Source organism: Grus americana, chromosome 4 (assembly GCF_028858705.1).
Source record: "Grus americana isolate bGruAme1 chromosome 4, bGruAme1.mat, whole genome shotgun sequence".
Lineage (NCBI taxonomy): Eukaryota > Metazoa > Chordata > Aves > Gruiformes > Gruidae > Grus > Grus americana.
Genome location: NC_072855.1, coordinates 54,994,145 through 55,018,137, shown reverse-complemented (window position 1 = coordinate 55,018,137; position 23,993 = coordinate 54,994,145). Strand labels below are relative to the sequence as shown.

Below are 23,993 nucleotides of genomic sequence, written 5' to 3'. Positions count from 1 at the left end.
TAGCCCAGAACAGAATGAGGAATCCCGAAACCCAAATATGGATTAGCAGACATCAGAGTAGCAAATTCAGAGAGTGGTCTCTAAATTGGATTAAAGATACACATACTAGCATGCAAAAATGGACACAGAAAGAGCCTTCTGCACAAGTCCCAGCAATTCTGATACTAGCAAATTCCATGGTATTATTCTGAAATCCTTGGCAAACATCTGCGTGTCAATCTGAGTTTTTCCAAATTGCTGCAGCATAAAAATCACAATCAGAGTTGTGCAATTTGTTACTGTCAAAAGAGGGTGGTCAAAATCCCACTGGCCCACCTGCAGGCACCCTGAAATTTCTCTCAGTGTTTACATGCTAGCCGTTTCCTGTGATCCTGTGTGCACTACAACATAGGGGAAACGGCGTAGGACACCTGTGCATAGATCAACAGCAAACCATTCCTCCCCTCACACTCAAGCAGGAAAAGGACAGGGAGACTCCTCCCTCCATTGCTCCATTTGTAGAAGACATGGCAGATCCACAATATCAGAAATAAAACCCAAAAACATTCCTTAAAGTGAAAAGGCCTTCCTTATCTGATGGTTTCAAAGAGACAGGGCTCCTGCATCAGTTACAAATCTTGAGCTCCTACTGCACAAGTCCCTGCCAAACTTAATTTGCCTGTTTTGTCTGAAATGTATAAATGATACAGTAACAGTTACTGAAACAGCTGTGAATGATTCACCAGCTACAGTAAACACCATTTAGAAAGCTCTGATCAAAACATCTTGGTAATACTGCAAGTTTTGGGAACTGCGAACACAGAAGTAGACTATCCCTAGACTTGCACAATCTGCTGCTCTCTGGATCTTTCAAAACCATCCAGAAAGTAAAGAAGGAGGTGCAAGATAGATAAAGTGGCAGGGAAAGAAGCTCCTTTCCTCTGCCTTCATTCTTCCCTCTTATGCAACTGTTTTGTAGCATGGAGATTAGAGAGTGATAGCAGATATGTAATCTCTCCTCAAGCTCCTCATATGCAGTCTGACTTCTCAAAAAACCTTGCCATCTTGCTGCATACATGGCATAACACACTGGCCACTTCCCCCAGTTTTTTGAACAACAGCCTACAGTTCCTTATGAAAACGAGAGGCAAGATAACATGCATAAACCAATTTTGGACATGACTCAGAAGCAAAAAAACCCGCCAACTTTTCACTACCTTCTTTATTGACTACATTTCATTGGTCATGGCAGCACAAAAACCAAGCAGGAGACTTCTCATGCTCTTTCCACTGGATGTCAAACTTCCAGGACTAACTTTGCTCTGAAGAGTTTCCTTCTAATATTTTGTCCTGCTCCCTTTTTCTTTCTATTTTTTAAAAAATAGATTTCTGCTGTTTATCATCACATAAATCTGGCTATTCTTTGCTGTTAGATAGAGACTTGGAAAATTACAGAATATAGGATGAATCATCTAAATATAAACAAATGGATAACATATCTCAGTTGTCACTGGAGTTACTCTGTTCCCTTAATATGGTCGTGAATTTTGTGACCATACCCCAAACAACAGAATCCATCTATAAATGTTTTCATACTATCACTGTAATACACAGTAGCATTTCATTCTATAGGTCCTTAACCCACTTAAATGTCCACAGACTTTGTGGCAGGGAAAAACACAAAAGCACTAGGCAGAACACACTAAGCAAACAAAAAAGTCTAACAGACTTCCTTTAAGTTGCAAAATAAATTTTAGTTCTGTAAAAATAGATTTACTTCTCCAGTCCCTTCCACTTAGAAGTTTGAAACTTTCCATCCCTCTAAGCCCACTTGCACATGTATTCTTTTATAATATATTTGATGTGCAAACAGAGGCTTACATAAGCATTTTTAGCTGTATTCATCTCTAGCTGTTCATCTCCAGTCTACTACTAGACTTACAGCAGGACTAAGATTTGGAAGCACTTAAAAAATACTGATTGTCAAATAATGTCTTCCTGTCTACCAGCTTCTAATATTGCAGATTTATCTATAGTACTCAGAATTAATTTTCTACTTTGCCATGTAAGTGCTCAAGTTTTTTTAAAGGACACATACAGGGTACACACACAGGAATACCTTACACTGCCAGCTACAACGTGGCTGCGATCACTTGATGAGGACACAATGTTTATTCAGCTAAATCAGGATTTGAAGGTACGGAAGTTTAATTGCAAAGCCTGCATGTGGAACAGCTAGTGATTACCTCGAGAATAATCTATTTTACTCAAAAGACCAGTATGATCAAAGAAGTGCAAGTCTGTATACAACAAGGAAGAAAAATCTCGGGGGAAAAAGGCTTTTTGCACAAATGCACAGGAAAACAAGCTATACTTGAATTTAAATTCTGAATTTAGCAGTCACGTCTCTTTTTTTATGAAGTTGGTTAATCTTTCTAGTCGTTTTCTTGCAGAACACATTAATTTACTTGGAGAATGCATACAGTTGCAAAATTTTTAACAACTCCAACACTGGCATACAAAACTGCCACAAAATCTTTCTGTGTCCACCAGTATTAACCTACTTTTCCTTCTTTTCTAGGCTAGCTGCATTATTTTCCCAGAGCATTATCTGCTTTTCTCTCCAGACAGACATGGCATGTGTTGTACAGGCAAATTCCTTCTCTTCAGAAATAATGTTCTAACCTGCATTATCCCCCAATTAGATAACTGCCTAGGTCAAGCTTCCTGTGTTCAAAAAACTATCAAGTCTCTGTTTGCTTACTGAAGATCAAAAGCCTGACTGCCCTAATATTCCTGAAAGCGTGGAAAACAGACAAAAATATAGCTGTTCTTGTTGTAGCAGATCACTGTGGCTTGCTATCACTGAAAATGCCAGTGAAGCTATGCTCGAACCTCTGCTCCCGCTATTTCTTCTTCCTTTTGTACGCTGATAAGCAACAGAAGCAGTATTGGATACGGTAACCTGTAATTTCAAAAGGGCAGACTTGCTCCCTTTTTTATAGGCCTAGAAGCTATTCTAGGGAGCACTGTCCAAGGGTATCATCACTTACGCATACCGTGAACCCCACTGAAGGCAGTAAGTGGAGTTATAACTGTGAAGAAAGAGTCAGAGACTCATTCCTCAAAATAAAAGAGACTCTTCTGATATAAAGGTATGAAGCATTTTTCTATGTAGAATAAGAACACGTATGGCTGAACAACTCTATCATGTTCCAAGTCCACCAGTCAGAGCCCTACTAGGTCAGAGAAAATTAACACTAGACTAAGATAGCTTTATATCTTCTTAACATATCTACATGTCATACATAATTAATACAAAAGCATCTCATACAAGCACTGCAATTTTATTAGCATACATAATTTAGGTAGCAGTAAACAAAAAAACCTCATGTACATAAAACCCCCACATATACACACAACAAAATTTCCTGACTTTTACTCCCTTTATCTCTCTCTAACCCTAGAAAACACCGTCCTATTATTTCTGTGTAGAAAATAAAACCTGACAGCCCCAATGGCATTCATCCTTTTCTTAATTAGCGTTGTGCTTCTCCAATCAATAGAAAAAAGAACATAATTTTGACTGAGTTAAGAAGTGAGAAAGAAGAAGTGACAGTGAAAGCACCTGAACTACAACATGTTTATAGAGGGCTTGGAACTACAGAACAAAGTCATAGCAAAATGCAGTAGCTGTGAATAAATTGATAAACTGAATAGATATTAAAACAAACAGTCAAATAAATAGTTTGCAATAAAAATAACAACCAGGTCTAACAAAAAAAACCCCAAACCAAAACAGTTAACTTTCAGAACTTTGTATTCAACTGGGAGTTCAATTCTTTATCTACTGAGTTTCCTGACAGAATCACCTACTCACTCGCCCTAAAGGACATAAGCTCATGTCATGGACAAGTTGTAGCACTGTCACATGCCAGGACTGTAAAAAATAGGGTAGGTACCTACAAATCCATCTCTACTACATTAGCAACTTTGGGATAAAGTGTCAGAAATTTTGGTGTGGTGAAGAAAAAAATAAATAAATTATCAGATTACCAATCTAAATTTTACATATGTAACTTCTGTGAAGCAGAACTGGTTATATTAGAAACCAATAATAGAATAAGTATTAGATTTCTGCACAAATTTCTCCTCCTCCTGATCTCTGCTTAGCCCACAGATTAGAGTCATCTCTATGTTCTGCCTTCTGCTCAACACTGTCCTATGGTTTACAAATAATGTTAGGACTCTCACCTAAATGTTGCTTTGCTTCCATTTCATTCTTTTACTTATTTCAGCCCTTTTTGTATGACAAGGTTAGGAAAAGAAGCTTTTCCTGAAGGAGGACTGGAGAACTTTTCTGAAGGACATTTTCTCTGTTTCAAAGGCCTAGTGACATCCACTGAACCTGTAATGCTTCAGGGGCCTAATACTCCATTTGCTGATCATTCTCATAGCCTAAGTCTACAAGAGCTGGAGTGCAAAGCACAGTGCAAGACTAAGCCCAGAGGGAGGCTGGTTTAAAGACACCTGACACATTTACATTATTTTTTACCAGCTTCCTTTGCACAGATAAAGTAATAGTAAAAAGGCAGAAGAACTGACAAAGATAAAATTAGTATCTTCAAGAGCCAGTTTGAGGAAAAAATCTTAGCTTTTTCATATGGATGTAAGTGGGATCTCAACAAAATATCACATTACCCAGAATTACATTTATTAAAGGCCTCTCCCAGAACTTAAAGCTTCTCTAGGAATAAAATTAAGGCCTCTTCCATCTCAGCCTAACCAATGTTACTTAGCAATAACGCTTAACCATTGTGTAAAACCTAAACAAGGGAAGAGGATTCACAAGAGACACACACAATTTTGTGTTCCAGCAAACACTACTCAAAAGCTGCACATCACTATCACAATTTTGAGTATTGTTGGTATTGTTTTTTGGGCAGAATAAATTCCTTATTTATGATGTTAAAATATCTACAATCCTAGTGTTAATGTAAAAAAACCTGTAATGAAATTGCACCTCATCCCTAATCAGTACCACATCAAAAAACATGATTATAATTAGAAATGGATCAAAATCGCAAACAGAATCTGACCTTTTGTTGGGTCAGGCACGTTACACCCACATGACTCCAGTCTATTTCAGAGATTAGCTGGCAGAGAAAGCCAGATCTAGACTCAGAAGCTTGCAAATACCAGGAAGGCTGATTCTGTAGGTCCATTTCGTACAAATAAATGGCTTCATAGGCACTGTTCTGACATTGACTCCTCTCGGTAGCTACAGACAGCTACAATGTGGAATAACACGTGTAAAGTCTGTGACTCAATTTGCCTCTATCCCTCTTCTGTATCCAGATATAGAATATGAGCTTAATGGGTCAGGGGCAATGATTTTGTTGGTATTTCTGAACTCTAAGAAAGATCACCACGTACTTTTACATACAAGCTATACTGATATGTGAGTATTACATCTCAAGCGAGACTTGAAGGATATAATCAATAACATCTTTAAAATTATGAAATGTTTTGCTAAAAACATAGAATCACAAATGTTATGAGCTAAAGACTAGAAAGATTTTGTTAAATTGCACTATTGACACTAATTTAGAGATAGGGCTGTTCATATACATGTCCTCTCAACGCTGAGACCAAAAATAAAAGAATTCAGTAACCACAGAAGCATTTACTCCCCAAATGACTCAGGATAGGAATGCGGTTAACAATTGTTCCTATATACCAGCATGTTATGAGCTTCGTGTAGTACCAACAGAATCAATAACAGTTATAAGACCATTATAATAATCTGTGTATCAATCTAACACAAAATTTCCTCCAATCAGAAAAATCTGCAAGTTAATCTAGAGCTATTATCTAAACAAACTAGCAGTATTCAATTAACATTTCACTGCTAACTGAATTATAATGAACGTGATAAAATTTCCTAACTATTAAATATTATAAATGGAAATATCTGTAACTAGAGAAATCCAAAAGAAAGGTCAAATTACAATTCTGAATATCAAAAATGACTCACAAACTTATTGAGGCTATGATGAATTCAAGTCTCACAAAATATCAGGGAAAATGTTTGAAACGAGCATCATGAAGCTAAGGTTCTTGGCAATTAAAATTCCTACAATCAATTTATTAACTAAAAAACTAGTGGCATTTAAATACTCCATGTGATTCCTTGTAAATGTGGGTAGATTTCCAAGTCTTCTAAAATATGTCAACATCGCTGCTGTCAGGTAGCAACAACCCATTTCTTTCCTCTGGATGGGTTAGATCCTGTATTTTTTATGGTAATCTCCTGTTAGTCTGCAAAATAGTCCACTATTTTTTGTGAAAACATTGATATTTGCAGTCACTGAGACCACTCTAAAAACAGTCTTGTGTAGAGAGCTGCTAGATCACAAATTCACATTGAGTTCTGACTGACCTCTGTTGCTATAGCAGTCCATTTATAGCAACTGTCCTCTGCTACCAAGAGCACAACCTTTTTGGTTACAGAAGATGACAATCGACAATCCATGATTCATTTGCACTATTCTGTCAACTTCCAGGATTTAATACAGATCGAAGTAGAATTCTACAGTCTGTTAACATACAGCTACTTTTTTTCACTAGCCTTTTAAGGATGAAAATAAGGAATAGCAGCACTCAAATTTTTAAACCTGTATCTAATTGCAACACCTTTTACTCTTGCCCACATAAATATGGTCAATTTTCATAGTTGTTAGGTGAAGCATAGCGTTATCCAGCAAAAATCAAGATTTGATATATCCAATCATTAGTTTATCTACATTTGCTGTGAAAGGTTTGAAAGATCTTTTGAAGCTCTTTTAGGGAAATGAGAATAAAAATAAAGAATACGTGATTCCCTCTTCGCCCAGCAACATAAACAAACCTGTGCCTACTTTTCTCTACGGAGCTAATTCTTTATAAACTATCAGCAATGAATTCTTTCACTTGACCTGGCCTATATTTTTGACATACATGAAAAGTCTTAGCTGTGTCTCCAATCATATGGTTCATTGAATGCAAGTATAAAATATCTCTGCCTCCCCACCATAGATTTTTCTGTTCTTACATGCATTCCTATTCTTTTGTATCCTTAATAATGTATTCACCCAAAACAGTATAAGTTTCCAGTCTTATCCCATTAAAAAAAGAGAAGAAATCCCACCTACACAGCAGAAAAACTCATTATAGTAATAATTGGGAATATGCAACCTTTGTTGCTTTGCACTATCGTCATCATTACTAGCCATAAACCCTCCATAGCCTTTTTTGCAGTAGATCACAAAGTTCACTTTTCCCAAACCTAACACATATTTTAAAATTTGCCCTTTATAACCAGACTACCACGTATGGTGTTCAGACTATGAATCCATAGCTAGCCTTCCCCTGAGTCCTCACAGACTTCTTAGGCAACAGCAATAAAGCCATTTATGATCCATTTAACACAAGTTTTTCAAAAAGACATTAGTCTTTTAAAATTCTTGGAATCCTGCTAACTTCTTGTCATTTGCTTCGTATAATGGCATTTATTCTTGCCAGTGGCCATGTTACATAAGCCACAAGCACCAAATTTTGACCATACACTTATGAGAACATGATGCCACACAGTAAAACTGTAAAAAAGTTTGATGCTCACAGTCACAGTACCTCAGAACTCCAGACATTTTAGTGATAATTTTTAGCTTCTCCATATCAACTTAATATACCTTGGCCAATGTATATTTTCACCCCCAGTGATCTTCAATTGCTAGTAGAAAAAGCTAGATTAGAAAGAATTCCCTAAGAACAAATACCTGTATCATCTTCTGTTCCAAATCGCTTTAATTTTTTTCACCTCAACTGTGGTAGGTAGTTAAAACTTCAGCTTTTATGAAGGTATGGTTTTGTTCATTTATGCCCTGGGTATGTTATTTCTGCTCTGCTTTTGTTCAGCAGTAGCTCACCAGCTCTGCATTTTTCCAAGGCTGCTTAAAAGTCTCTGCTCATGGACTTCTACCATCTACTCTTTTTGCAGGCATCTACTGCTTACAGATAGAGAGTGAATCACTGCTAAAACCCTACCCAGTTGTTTACCACCTTTCTGGACATTTTCTACTCCAATAAGTCTCTTAACTACTCCTCCTCATTAAGTGCTGCCTGAACAATGTGCTGCATTTTGCTCCTGGCACTGTGTATTATTTGTTCTTCAGTAATGATTCACAGTCAAGGGTCTGATACAAGTCCGTTTCACCGAGTGCCCAAGCCCTAACTAAACACATATTTCATGAGCCACAACACAATGCGGTCCCAATATACTTTGTATGCACACTTGCTTCTTTGTCATTTTATTTACTAAAAAAATTAGTAAGAAATATCATCTTTCTGTTTGCATTACATGGGTGCATTTAATATGCACAAAAGAAATTAGAAATAAAAACCTGCTCTTTAATTCATAATCTGGAAAAAAGGAGGTGAACAGTTCTCACTAATGAGCTCAATCATGATTGCTTTCAGAATTCTGAAACTATCTATTTTGGATATTCTAGAAGGAGGTTTGTTTTTTTTCTTGTTCTGTATGTGCATGATTAGCTCAGGCCTGCACCTAGGTCTGTCTTGTTTAACTTTTCTGACAAGAGGAACAAAGAAGTCTATAAAAATCATGAGTTTTTACAGTTACAACTTCACTGATTATGTTGTCAATGATGACAGGCGTCCCTAGGACAAGCTAGCCAGAATTGACTGCAGATCTATATACCAGTTCTAGATTTTGTCACCTTTAACCTCTTTTCCTTGCAACACAAGGCTTTAATTAATTCAGAAAGCACCTTGGAGTCATATAAAGTCTCCATGGAAACTTTTGTTCAATCCTTTGACCCATTTACGTAAGACAGTACATGGTATCAACTGGCAGCATTTTTTTTAAAAAAAAAAATCTCGTTAAAAAAGATCTTTGAAGGTTTAAGTGATCCAATTAGGAATCACACTTAAATTACTTCCATGTCTGGTACAGATACTGATTTCTGTGTTTTCCTAGGTAGTCTGAAGGGAACTTGCTAGTATCTTCCATATGGCAGGAGACTTTCCTGCCTACTTTCATTCTTGAGGCTCTCAGAAAGTGGTTATTTATTAACAGCAGATAAATTCAGTTGGAATTCAGAAGGCTGAAGCGGCCAACTGCAGGTCTTAAGCAGCTCCTGGGACATCCCAAGACCACGCAGGAGCAGCAAAATAACCTGAAATCTCAGAAGCAAGCAAAATCAAGCCAAGCACTCAGAGAGTGCTAAGATCCGGTTATGTGCCTCACACTCACTGTAAGAGCTGTAGAAAACCATTAACAACATCTTCCTGAGAACAGCTCCCAAACCTCTGACATACATACACTGCTGCTGCCAGCCACACGAAGATTCTGGCATGTAGCTCATGGGGTTGAGGAAAGCTGCCCATGTCCGTTACAGACACAGCATACAATTTCCATTATAGTGATTGTGATGGTTATTAAACATGTATTGCAAAGAAATCTATTAACATACTGGCTTTTTTCATGAAAGTGAACATATGTATGTCAATTGCTCCATGTTCTTCTGAGTTTGGTAGAGTGTGGGAACTGAGAAATCATTTTTAAGTTTGCATAAGAAAAGGAAATGATTATTGCGAGACACCCTAGAGTCCTGGCAATGAAATACTGAATCTTTTATTGTAAAAAATATATGGGGGTGGGAAGAATAGAAGGCAAAATAAAAGAGTATGCCTTCTGTCCAGGGTCCTCCGAGTTACAAGTTGAGACTGTGCATGGCTGTGTTAAACAGAACTAACACTATGCAGGGCAGAAATGCATTTTCTTAAGCAGTTTCCATATAATGGGCTTGGTAGCTTTGAGAAATGTCTTTCCCTAATGGTCATTCTATTGATGTAGAGCCTAAAGACAATTTTCCTAATTAAGCAATAAATTACAGCTGTAGGAAAGTCTCTATCAGATCTGTGCAGAGCTCTGAACCCTCAGATTGCTAAGAACACAGCAAGCCTCTTGCCTAACTTTACTCATTAATCCTTGCTTCTCTACCTAGTTTTTCTTCGGGCTTTGAGGTCAAAAAGCTCCCTTCAGACTTCACAATGTCACTCAAAAGGTAGGTGGGCTTTGGCTCACAGACTATATTTACCACAATAACTATAACAGCTCCTTTACCATCCTAATTTTCCTTCCTTTTCCCCCATGAAGCTGAAAGACTCTTGTGGGTTGTTTTGTTTCTGTTTTTTCCCTTCTGAGAGGCTGGAGAAAGGCATTGTTGACACACTATCTTTCTTTGTGCTCAACAACTTGTAAGATATGACAGATGTTTGGTTCCTTCCAGATCACTGGGAGGTAGCCAAATGGCATACTCCAGATAGTCTCACTGACAGCATATACTATATCAAGGTAAACCTGCTTTTTGACAGTTATACGTACTTTCGAATTACTTCAACTGACAGAGGCAAGATCCAAAACTTGCTTCTAGACTTTCTGTTGGAATCCCCCAGCAATCCTTCCTTCTGTAGTAAACCTGGAGCTAAGCAGATGATTTTAGATCATTTACCTTTTCCTCTGCATTACAAGGGCTTCCAAGATGTCTGTATTTGAGGAAGAAATAAAAAGGCCACCTTCTCACCTAATAACACACTTATTGGAACAGTCAGTGAAGGAAAGTTGATGGAAGGGTGCAAGGAACAATTGTTTTAATGGACAACTATGGGGTAGCTTCTCCCTAGGAAAATGTCTTAACCTCATGCAACTGGTTTATAATTCAGGTAAAGGATTCATGCCCTCATGATGAAAACGACATACTACACAGTGACTAAAAATTCTCAACATCCACAAAAATCTCTAGCCTGTTGAATACTTCCTTACGCTTCTAGCTTCAGTGGTATCTTAACTAGCCAAATAGAGTAATTACATCTTTTACAGAACAGTATTTCATGTAAAATTTGTTTGTTCACTTACCATGAGAGAGGTTAAGCAGAAACAGCTCATTTACTTTGAAAATAGTCATTACTCTACATATCTTTACCATATACATTCTAACACCTCCTCAGGCTAGTGTAGAGTGTTTATCTACCTGAACATATTTATTTCCACACTTCCATAAAGATGCGGAAGCCAGATTTGACATAGGCATTCCCATTGATTTCCACAACAAAACATGGTCACTTTTATTTTCTCTCACTGTATTCTGTATTGTATTTGCATTTTTCATTAACATAAACAGCTTAGCCAAATGTTTTTCACATGTTCAAACAGATTCAGAGCCTAATAATGCAGATGAATGATATGGATGATTCTTTTCAGCCTAAATACTACTTCTGAAAAACTGGACACTCCCCACCCCACCTTTCCAAAAAGTCCCTTAGCTAAGTATCTTTGCTGATGTTGCCCTGTCAACAAAACAGTCAGAAAGACCTCTGGAAATCCCTTGGGTTTACAATCCTGCGTACATTTAAGAACAGAGGTATCATTACAGAATGCTTTTTCATTTTCCCTGCTTTTAATTCACAAGCATTTTGCCTGAAATTCCATTAGTATTCAGGTTTCCCTTAAAAATTGTAAAGGCTTTTTGAAACAGTGAATTGCAAATAACTGACTTCCACTGTGTCACTGCTATAGTTACAGAATATCAAAAGATAAGACAAAATACCAGACAATTCTTTGGAAAAACCATCCTAGTTCATTTTAAATGACACACAAATTTCAACAGGCATCTCATACAGAAGTAAAGTTTCCAAATCTGCAGATCCATTTATCATTCTTTTTGCAAGAAGGTTGTACTCAAATGCATAGTTACGACAGAAGATTTAATCACAGTTAAGTTGCAAGGTTCTAGCCTGAATAAAAGTCTACATAGAAACTTTAAAAATGTGTTTAGTGTAATGACTATGATTTATTTTTTTAATGAGAAATCTAGTCTTTTCTCCTTAAAGCCAAGCTGTTCTAGGCTCAGTCTGTACCTTATCTCTTCACCAAAACATAAATTGTCTGACCACAAAAGGAAGTATATGCCAGCAAGTTCTTATTACAGGGAGCATGTCCTTCTGAGAACATATGAAAAAGAGAAGAGGCAAACTTGTCAGCCAGTAAGAATAAAAATAATAAACTCCCCAAATCAAATCTTAAACATAAGACACCATGCACTGACAATGGGAAGCCTCTCCACAAGCCATTTTGGAAAAGAAAGAGAGAACTCAGTGAACAAACATCTGATGGAAACATAGAATAACATTTGCATATCAGCTGGCAGAAGCTCAGAGGACTTAGCTTCAATTCATCAAAATGATTACAAATTCGATTTGTGAATATCCAGTCACTAAACAAGTATCAAAGAATACATTCACTTATTCATTTCAGTGAAGTAACTTCTAGTGTACCAAAGGATGCATGTAACCAACATTTCTGAACATTAAAATACTGTGGCAAGAATAAAATCCCAGCACGCTTCACCAAGGAATCACTAGTGGATTAGCATGAATTTTAGAAACCAGATTAATCCTCTTCTCTTTCACATAATCTTCCAGCTATTTGAAAGTAATGAGCTATGGGCCAGTGCAATACTACAGGGGCATTACAGTAATTTAAAAAAATATTGATAGCAATCAGATTAATTTAAGATTCTTTAATATACATCCACTTCATCTTTCCACATGTGGGCCTTCCCCAGCAGAAAGTTAGTATCTCAGGAAGATATTGCAACCAGATTTAAAAACATAATAGTTTCAAGTGAGGAGCTCTGCCATATCATATAGTCTTTTATAAAAACACAAAGCTAAACATAAATGGAAGAATAATATTTCTGTGTTCACAAAAGCTGATTCCTGATGAGCTTCTAAAAATCCCTAGCAAATCAGGAGAATCCCTGTTGAAGGGATTCCTGCCATCTAAAGGTTTATTGTCATTTGGTGATAGTAGCTACAAAGCCAGATAAGATTCTTTTCACATAAAACAGCTGAGGAAAAAAAGTACCCTCAATTTCCACAATCCACTATTTTTGTAGATTCTTTTCTATTTCATCAAGTTGAAGACACTAGAAGAAATTCTGCATTCTGGTTCAACAATTCATTTCTAAATAAGATAGAGATGAGAAAGGAGAGCTGTACAATGAGGAATTACTTGCCAACCTACATCCCTGCCCATACTTTATGTTCATTAAGATTTATAAAAATATAGCTTGGTATTTCAGAAACAAAAACTTCCTTCCCTCTCCTGCCCCCCAAATTATATCATTAACATATGTCTTCCATAAAACAGGCTCCGAGTGAAAATTTTGACCACCTGTATGACTATGTTTCTCTCTGCTACTGAGGGAACTGCTAACAGCAGTGAACTCAGTAACTATGGACCTAGACTTTGCAGTATGTACCTCAAAAGAATTAGAAAGGAATTGATGTAACTCTCCCTTCTGGAAAAAAACAAGCTTCTTGTGAAAGGCCTATCTATGGCACTTTTTCAATCTATGCAATTCTAAAAGAACTTCACCAATATGTACTGAATTAAATACCTATTATATTTTCAATGGGTGCCTAAGAGATGCCTAGAGCAGGCAGAAAGAAAATTATATTAAACAAGAAACTCAGAGTTTTGCCGGTGGCAGAGGAACAAGATTCTTCCATCAGTCCACTGTTCTGCCATGGATTGCCACAGGCCTGGCCACTTATCTTGGGCAGGTTAAAAAAAGCTCAAATAACCCGAATTTTCTGCCTTAGATTTTAATTCTGAAATGTTAGAAGGTATTTTAAAAATAAAAATGAATTTGTGCTGTCTCGACTGTGTGGTGGCAACAAGAAATGACTGTTTCATTTTTCATAACATTTATGTCACCCCTAGGAATCTGCTTTAAAGGCCAAAGCCAACAATCAGAAGTTATTTGCATCAAACAACCAATAAAACACTTTCTGAATTGTATTTTTCTTAGAAACTGTGATGTATACTACAAGCGGTACACAGTAATCTTCCTGACTATGACGCATTCAGCAGCACAGTTCTTAGTAAAAGAAGGGAGAAATTAACAATCCAAAGTGCTGGAACAAAGAATTATGCCCATACCAAGGCATAAATGCCTAAACTGGCTATCGGTGCGACCTCCAATTTTAAATGGTTGGGTAACAAATTGAACATAGTCTCTCATTAGTCACTTAATGCTTAGAAATTTTCTCTCATCTATTTTTTTTTAAAGTCTTGTTTTGTGCACTGGATAAGAACTTCAGTGATTTCTTTATTTTCTGGAGGCGTAACTTTTACATAGGCTTCGAAGACCACAGCTGGCAACAAGAGCAACAAGCTGGTGTCAAAGCAGCTTTCAGGGACAGACCATATGCAAGAGACGAATATCTGAAATAGGGCCCTGATATCCAACCAAACTACTGCAGCTTATCCTACCGTGGGTAGTGTAACAACTGACCACAGAACTGTTTCAAGCCTGTGGCTAACGGAAAGCAAAAGTACTTTGGCCTTACTGGCATTTGAGCTATCAGTAGATCAGCTAAATTCAAAAGGCTCATGGTTTCCCCTGTTCAGATACTCTGAGACAATGATTCCTGCCAGTATTCCTACTAAATGTCTCTTACTAGTTTTAAATTCACACACTTGATTCCAGCAATTCAACCTAAAAGCAATTATAAAAAAATATTCAAGTACTAGTTCTGCAGAGGAATAAAATAATGAGACAAAGTAACAATTCAGGATGTTCTCACAGAATCTTAAGCAATATCCCTCTTTTATGTTATAAAAAAGGGAATTACTTCATTTAAACTATAATGAAACATGTAGAAATTGGAAACGAATGTCCATTTAGGTTGCTTTGTGCTAAAATGCAAGAAAAATACAATTTGCTTAATAAACTGCTGGCACATTTGAAACTGAGCTTTATCATAATCCCCATTAAAGGCTCTGTTAGGGACAGCTCCATCAATTTAGTACCTTTAACACAAACGGATCAAGTCTTGCATTGTTCCCTCAGCACAACGGAGACATTTTGAAGGAGTGTTTGAAATTCAGGATTTCTGACAGAGAAGGCAGACACTACCACTTGTGGAAGCACACATTTATACAGGTGCTTAAAGGGCGTGATGTTTTAGCATTTAATGACCCTGCATATAACACTGGTACTAAAAAGGTAATCTCTCCCCCCCCCCCCCATTCATATAACCATATCAACAGAAGCATGCCACATGTTACGTGATCCTTCCTTTGTGCTTTGTTTTGACACAAATCAGGAGATGAGCTGCCCACCAGGCCCTCCAGATCTTCCTTCTGTGGCTGTAACACTCACCACATCAACACTGTCAGTGTCCAGTTCCAGAAGAGGTTTTCCCTTTAAACAAGGACAGGGAACTTGTGCCATACAGACAACCCATTGTGCAAGTTAGCCAGCTCCTACAGCTCAGTTTTGCCAACAGAGCCCTGAGCACCTTTCCAGTAAGCCTGCTGGACATGGGAGCTGAAGGGCATTACCAGCAAAGTTGCGTCACCCAAAAGCCCTGATCACAGATCTGCTCACCAGCCACCAAAGAGGGCTGCACAGCAAAGCCCTGGGCTTGAAGATAGAAATAGTAGCTGTGGCGTTGCCACTTCTTTTGCTGCTCGCTCTCTCTAACCATCTCAGGGAATTCTTACTCCCCAGCACAAGGGCAAATGAAAGATGCTTTCCAGGATTTTGGACAAATTGAACATATGTTTTTATACACTCATTTTTCCAGAAACTTATTGCTCTAAGATAGAAGTGATTAATTACTATGTATATTTGGGGCTATTCCTTAAAAGGAATGGCAAAACACAGGTAACAATTTTAAAACAGTGAGAGGTATGCCAAGTACAGAAGTACTTCTATTGTAATAACGAGCAATTTCAATACTCTAGCTGTAACAGGAAGTTCCTGGAACATGGTTAAACTAAATTCTGCTTGGCTCAGAGCCACACAAATATTTCTTTTCCACATTCCCATCAATTACAGAAGTACACTAAGTGTTTTTGTTCTTAAGTGCACTATTACAGAGGACACAAATAAGCCATTTTTCTTCCAGTGGTTGGAACTAACATTTCTGAAATACCATATTACACATTTGGCAGACTTGAAGCATGCTCCAATTTTTACTTGTGTGGGATTAGTAAGCCAGGCCATTTGAATAAACTCAAAATGGGTAGTACAACTGCATGTCCTAACCAGACTACACATGCTTATGATGGTTGCAGAGTTGTTTTTATTTCAGTGCTGGTATAAGTATTCACACTTGGGTGAACAGTCATTGTAGGCAGAGAACGACCATCGTTAATTGTTTACGTGCAAACAATAGCAGATATATACCATGAAGGAACTGTTTTAGCGAAAAATTACACTGTATAAAGTCAGTGTTACCATTATAAATCCATGTTTTAGACTGATAATTTTATACTAAGATTTTACTAGGACAATTAATAATCCTACTAAAAAAGAAAAGCTAATCAGAGGTATGCCCATGCTTTGCATGCTTTTTAGAGTGAAATATATCACCCTCACAAATACTGCCTTCTGTCACTGACAAAGTCCACCAAAATGAAAAAAGGCTACAGAAGTGCAATGTACTCTCTCAATGTATATTAGTTGTAGTCTGCCTGTACCATATGTGCTTATGTCTCCTCTTACAGAGGCCCCTTACTCTCTGACCAGTACAACTGTGAGTCAACTATGACAATTAGAAATTGTTAAATGTGAAATTACTAACGTGTTGATCCAGGAAAACAGCCTGGTTTTGTGGACAGCTTTATACTAGATGGTAAGGGGGACCACATTTTCTTCAGTTAAATTTCATCTCAACTACAGTATCAAAAACTGAGGAAAAAACATCACCTCTGTAGTACATCAGCTCTGCACTTCAATAGAACAAGCTCTGCAGTGCTTTTGAGATCTGATCAGATCCATTGTCAAGTAAACTCTGGAAAGATTCCCCGTCACTTCAGAAAAGACACCAGATCACATCCTCAATTAGGTAGGAGCTTTCTTTAACAGTATTAGAAAAGGAGAAATACCTGCTTTGCAGATATACTCCCACACTCAGTGCTTTTACAGCCTCTATCAATAGCAGTTCAATAACAACAAGTCAAATAGCATGTTCTGATTCAGTATCTTGACCACTGCTAAAATGCCTTACTTTCAGGCTCTAGGGTCTGCAATTTTCTTTCCCTTGAACACATTGAAAAAAAAAAATCCACTCATAAAACACTGCGAAAGGCATCTTCATGGTTCAACACTGATCGCAGTAAACTTATCTTCAGTTTTCCCAGTGCCTCTCCTTCACTCTTACATGAGATGCCAACTATATCAAAGAAAAAACTTGACCAATCCCTATGTCCTCATTCTAGAATTTTAGTAACTAACCTCAGTCAGCCCATGTTTCCATTCTTCATATCTTTCTGCCTTTAACTACCAGCGGGTTTCTTGCATTTTCCTCCTCAGTCATGCAAAACATTCTCCGCGACATAAACTACACAGCTATTATCTCACATTTCTTCAAATGCCATCTCTGGTCTTATGTCTATCCATGGTTACATCAAGATGACTAGTTAACAGAAAAGTGAAACTTCTGGCTTTCTCACTCCTTGTATTTTCTCCTCTTACATGTCTGTTGTTACCATTTATCTGCGAACATGGAATCTGACACCAAAAAAAAAAAAAAATCAGGCCATCAGCAAAGCTGCACCAGGTCTCCACAACATAGGCTTACTTATACCAAGGTTCACATCCTGTCTTTCTTTCAATACATGATTTACCTGATTTGTTTCTCTAGGCTTTAAAACCTCTGGAGCAAGAATTATCATCTTTGCTTATATTATAGTTAGCACAATAAGGACTTAAAATCAATTAAAGCTCTCAAATGTTACTACAGTATATTGCTTTTTATACTGCCAATTCTGTTAGATTTTACTGGCAATAGTTTGCGTACTAGAACTATGCACAGACCTTTATTCTATTATTATCTTTCATGTGGAAATTATCTTTCGTTGCTCCAAACGCCTCCTGCATAACCAGCTGAAGAAAGATTTACTCCATCTAACACAGGGTGGTAAAATTTAGCCTTCCTTCACATGGAGTGGACAGCCAAGGCAGGGGAACCACTCTGTTGAATGCTGCGGAGTGGTAACAGTAAAAGAGTTCAGAGTCACTTTTAAAGTGACTTTTAAAGAAGTCTTTGTCTCCTACTCTAGACAGCTGGGCACTTCTACTACTTACAACATAGCCATTGTTTGGGCACTGAAAGCACCAGTGTAGCTAGGCCACATGAGGTACTTCTGCTTCACTTTTCACCTTCTGTTACATGCCTAAAATTCAAGCAGTGCGAAACCTCTGATCTCTATTACGACAGTGCACAAAGAAATTGGCTGTACCCCATGTTGACCCTTTTTCTGAGACAGCAGGAGTATAATATTTTATGACAGAAGAACTACAAGATATTAGGCTTTACAAGAGGAGATAGTATGGAATCTCAGTAGTACAACGTCATAGTCTCCTGGTTATAGATGACATATGAAAAGGCATATGGACTTACTGACAATTCTTTGATTAATTTTCTTAGTTCCCTGTGCCCGTGCTTCTCAGCGATACTTGCTGGATCATCTCCATGTTTGTTGGTTATTTTGCAAGCCTGTGTGGCCTCAGGACAACTGAGTAGAAATGTTGCAAGGTTCTTTAATCCAAATCTGGCTGCACAGTGAAGGAGAGTAGGAAATTCCTCCAAATGGCTATCTGCATATGGAAACAAAGTTTTCATAAAGAACAGTTTTGCTTTTATAGTACACCCTCCACCACCTTTTACAAAAGTCCTTTGTGCTACGGAATAACAGTTATCAAACTGCCAATACAGAACTGGCATCCAAAGAACAATTCCTTCAACTAACACTTTTAAAATTCACATACATATTTTAATAAAGGAGCCTTTAGCATAACTGAGAAATCTAATTTTTTTCTGACAGAGGGATTTTAAAGCACTTTAGTTCTATTAAGAAATAAATTTTCTTGCAAGGGGAAGAAAATTCTACAGCCAAGACATGCTTCTGCTTATGTGTGTATTATTTAATGCTTTAGGAATATTTTTAATTTGAATGGAGTATTTTTATAGGTTTATGGTGCTATGTTTTCACATTAAAAGACACTTCTGAAAATTCACGTAACTACCAGAGACGTAAAAATTGGCTCACCCTATAATGAAAAATCAGAGAATTTAAAGATGAATGTGTTGGATAAAGTTTTTTAGGATTTACCCGAAATAGCATTATATTCATTTTTATCACAGACTTTACTTTTCACCTTGGAGAACTGGGACAAAGTTAAACTGAAGTCAGTTTATCATTTCAGCATAGTCCTGTATCCTAAGAGTGGCCACAAGTTACATACAACAACAAAAAAAAGAAATCAAGCATAATCAATACCTCCCTCTGCCTTCATACTCTACTTTTTAATCACTTGTGGGTTTGTGTGTAGTGATTTGTCTATATATCAGCATGCAGCGTATTGCTTTTCCAAGTATGCATCCAGCCTGCCCCAGGCACCATCAACTTCTTGCGCCCTCAGGGTCTTTTGGCAGTCTTTACTACCCACTGCCTAAAGAAGTGCTTCCTCTACTTTGTTTTGAACATGGCTCCTGCTAGGTGCAACTGATAGTCCCCAATTCATCTTATTTTCCATCCCTGTCTGCCATCTCTGCACTTCTGCAGATTTACTGATTCCTAGAATTCCTTTCTTGAAGAGCTCCAGTCTACTCAATTGTGCCTTATAGAGAATCAATTCTATCACCCCCACTGCTCTTTTCTGAACCCTTTTCAGCTTTAATACAACTATTTTGAGATGACAGGAGAAGAGCTGCACATGATACTCAACTTCTGGGTGAACCATGTAATTCATGCATTGTCATAATTATGTCCTGTTTTGTTCTCTATCCCTTTTCTAATAATTCTTAGTATTTCATTTGCTTTTTGATCTGCTGCCTAGCAACAAGTTGATGTTATCATGGAACTGCATGGTCTTATTTCTCAGTGCTACATAGCCTGCTCAAAGCCTCTCATTTTGTATGACAACATAGGACTGCTTTTTCCACTTGCATCACTTTGTTTTCACCTACAATGAATATCAGCTGACATTTTACTGCATAATTACTAAATCTCATAAGGCCTTTCCCCCATTTTCCTTCCCAATTAGCCCTCCTCCTTACTACCCTGAATACTTTGTATCACTAACATAAGTTTTTTCCAACTGTCTGCCTCCTGGTTTTGGCCAGTAATTTATCCATGCCCAATCAGTTGCTGACTTGATCAGGTGTGCTGACTCTTACAAAAAACTGCAAGAAATCTATAAAGCATGACTTCACATTGCAGAAAACTTATTTTATTACAATTTCTATTAATTTGTCTGGTAGAGACAACACATTAACCTGCTTCTAGTTCTCAAGGTCCCCAGAGAAACTGGGTTTTGGCATCACAATTACACCTTCTAGTACTACAGGACTGAAAAATTGTACGCTGCTGTTAGAAATCCAGCTATCTTTCTTTTAAATTTCCTCAGAGCTCTTAATGAGTACCAGTTACTCCTATACCTAATGCTATACCAACAGTTGAGACAGGCTGCCATTCTTTCAGCAACCTCAGTAACACTTCAACACCCATTTCTGCCTGCAGCTGTGGTATCAGTAGTCATCCTCAGTCCTGTGTAAGTTAATGTCTTTGCTACCCATGCAGGGAGGGGAAAAAGATATTGGACTTGACATCTCAGAAATTCCTTCCCTAAATACATATTTAATTAATTAAAAAATATAGTAAAGTTTATATAAGACCTCAAAAGACACAACTGAAGCCTACTGGTCTTTCTTTTGCCCTCATTCTGAAAAGAGGCACCACTAACTGTTTAAATCCCTCTCAAGTCACCTGACAAAGGTGAAGAAGTTAGCTCTTTCCTCTAGGTTCTACAGCAAAAGTGAATGACAACTAAGGGTACCATTGTCAAAATAACGAAGTAAGAATAACCCACTGCAAAATCTATTTGTGGGGATTTTTTTTAATTCTGATTGTTCACTTAATTGCCAATTCACAAAATTCAGTGAGCTCTTAAGACAAATTAGATGTTCTACTGTAAAGAAATTTCCACCATACTGTGTTTAACTGCTTTAACTGAAGTTTTGTATTATACACAGTAGGAAGAGGCTGTAATTATTTGAAAGCACACATGCTTCAGGCAGAAAATACCATTCTTGAACTTGCAAGTTTGTCACAGAGAATTGTGGAAAATTGCTGGAACTTTTATCAGCTGTGAAACTGGAACAACTGATACATTTCAGCTAAATACATAAACTGAACAAAAGCAGTAGTTATTAGGGTAACTAAAGGTGAACAGCTTTTACTCAGTAGCAGTCCTTTAATGAAGAATGTTAACAGAGAAAAGCTGTGGCTGTTTGACACCTACACAAAGAACTAGTTAGCTGGTGATCATAAGTGGGAACAGTTAAAGGGAAAGTGCCCAAGTGGCATATTTTTGAGTGCATTAAGGTGGCTTCTTCAACTTTCAACTAACTTTGAGGCCAGTGCTTGCTTTTAATTAAAGTTTTAGTTGACATACACAAGGTTAAGAGGGAATTACTGTTTTGTATGTTTTGTCCTATCATAATCCCTTCTCTGCACAGCATTCTGGAACACCTCAGCTATAAAACAGAGCATAAAAATCTAATATCACTATATTGTAGCACTGTCTTAGCCTGCGGGAATTTTCATAAAATTGCAGTAAGCAAACAAAACAGCCTACAGTGATATTTCTGCAGATCTTGTACGACACCCTTTTTTATTTCCCAAATTATTCATTCTTTTTTTTAGCAATCTAAATAGACACTTAAAATTACTTCTACAGCGTCAATATCAATTAAACCAAAGAAATACTTAAAGCCTCATCTGTTTCTCCTGCCCCAGTCTATCTTTTCTCCCATTGTTTCACTAGCAGCTGAAAACCCAGCTCTATTTCTTCTTTTGGGATAGATGTTTCAGCTTGAAAGAAAGAATTACAGAAATCCAGATAGGACTTGTTGCTAGCAGCCTTAGGTGACAAAAAGCAGTATTTTCTACAAAAAGAATGAATTCAGGACTTTTCATAAGCCTCGATGTTTGAGTTTAATCAGAGAAATAGTAACAGACAACTTGTAAAAAAAAGGAAAATTCATTAATAGTGGAAAAAGAAACAGGTTTTCCTCAAGGAAATTGCCATCTCTTGGACAGGAATCAATGCACCAAGAATTCCCAAACCTGAGGATTCAAGAATAAAATCAGAGCTTCCTAAGCTCAAGAAAAGTTTTGAAATATGAGTTTGGATTTGTTAGTATATTTTGACTGCATCTATTTCCAGAATATGAAGGAACAATATACATACAAGGTACCCTGAAATCAGTTTGCTACAGAACATAAAATATTCAGCACAGTACCTCCAGCTTTAGTTACGTGCTTCCACAAGGGATGGAGGACATCACCACTAAAAATCCCAGACATGCCTTGGCTCTCTCTTTCAGTTAATGCTGCTGTTAAACACAATGTTTTTCCAGTGGCTTCTGTTCAGTCTGCCTTTAGCTTTCTCATCTGATTAGGCTTCCAGTATTCCCCTTCAGAGACTGCAGAATAATCTCTTTAAATATCACTCATTACTAAAACATTCTACCCCTTGATAAGCTGAAAAGTCTTTATCTTAATTCTTCTATACCTCTAGAAGGTAATATCCATGCATAAACCTAAATATATTTTGACAATGTTCAGATACTTATCTTTTTTAGAACTACATCAAACATATCATACATCAACTAAAAAAAGCAATTAAAACAAAAAAAAAGGCAGTTCAGGTCTGAAGTGTGCTCTGTATTTCTGATATACAGCTTTTACATACACAGCAGTTCCAACAATATTTTTCTTGTAGAGACTCCTGATTTACTTTTTGGTTACTACAATAACTATTACAATAGGATACCTCATCAAAAGCAAGCAACTGAAACTCACCTTATGCGTAGCAAAATACATTCCAATGGCTATCATTGGAAACCATGGTTTGTAAAAAAATCAGTACAAATTTCTATTTTTACCATTTCCAATTGCTGCCTTTTATAAATCAATTTCTTTTGAATAATACTGACAAACTTAAGAGGAGGTCAAACAAGAAGTAAAGATACAGTGTCATCATTGCCTCTGTCTAGGCAGAGATGTAATTTCCTTCCTGCATGTAGTCCAACAAGTGAGATCTCAGAGTATTACATACATATTAAAGTGCCTGCAGGACTATAGCCCTAGGTTTTCATATTGCAAGTAACTTCACAAAGCCTGATGTGCTGCTCAAACAATTCTCCTTGCTTAGATAGCAAGATTCAAATTTGCAGAATACATATTTGTGATCCACGGCATCTTTTGAAAAACTTCCCTTATCAGAAATCATTATATCCAATGATATACCTACCCTAAGCCAGTAAAGTTGTTCTGTTAGCTATTACAGAAATGTATTATCAGGACATCTTGCTTTTTTAATTAGTATTTAAAAGAAATAGGAATATTGAAAATAGTCTAGTTGAGTTTACCCCAGGGAAATAACAGTGGATGATTTTACGTAAGCACATGTTATTTATAGGCATGCTTGCATGTACATATGCTAGTATAGAGACAGGTAATCACACATGGTTATGCAACCTGGTTATATTGACATAATAGACTGGATATAACAGACCAGTCATTCAGAAAAGGTCATATTAAACAAGGAATTACTCATAAGGCCTGTCATAAAGTGCTCAAAGTCTCCAACTTAATTTGAATAAATGGAAACTGAAAGACAAATAAACTGCCTCAGGGTTTGCAAGAAAAAATACTATAAATATGATCATGTATGTATGTGATAGGAAACACAGAGCAAGAGCTATAGTAATATCATTTACATACTTCTGTTCTTATCACCTAGAATGATGAAATTGCATTTCCGGTGGAGATTCTGTGTACAAACTAAAGACAGTTATAAGAT

General features: G+C 37.1%; 1 protein-coding gene across 4 annotated transcripts in view; it reads right to left on the bottom strand.

Annotated features, from left to right (window-relative positions):
- The window catches only part of BANK1 (B cell scaffold protein with ankyrin repeats 1), a 151,424-nt gene that overhangs the window by 67,061 nt on the left and 60,370 nt on the right, over nucleotides 1-23,993 (bottom strand). For all 4 annotated transcript variants that reach the window (XM_054825390.1, XM_054825388.1, XM_054825389.1 and 1 more), the window contains one exon: nucleotides 18,523-18,719. In XM_054825390.1, the coding sequence (XP_054681365.1) occupies nucleotides 18,523-18,719 (197 nt within the window). The remainder of the gene's footprint in view (nucleotides 1-18,522; nucleotides 18,720-23,993) is intronic.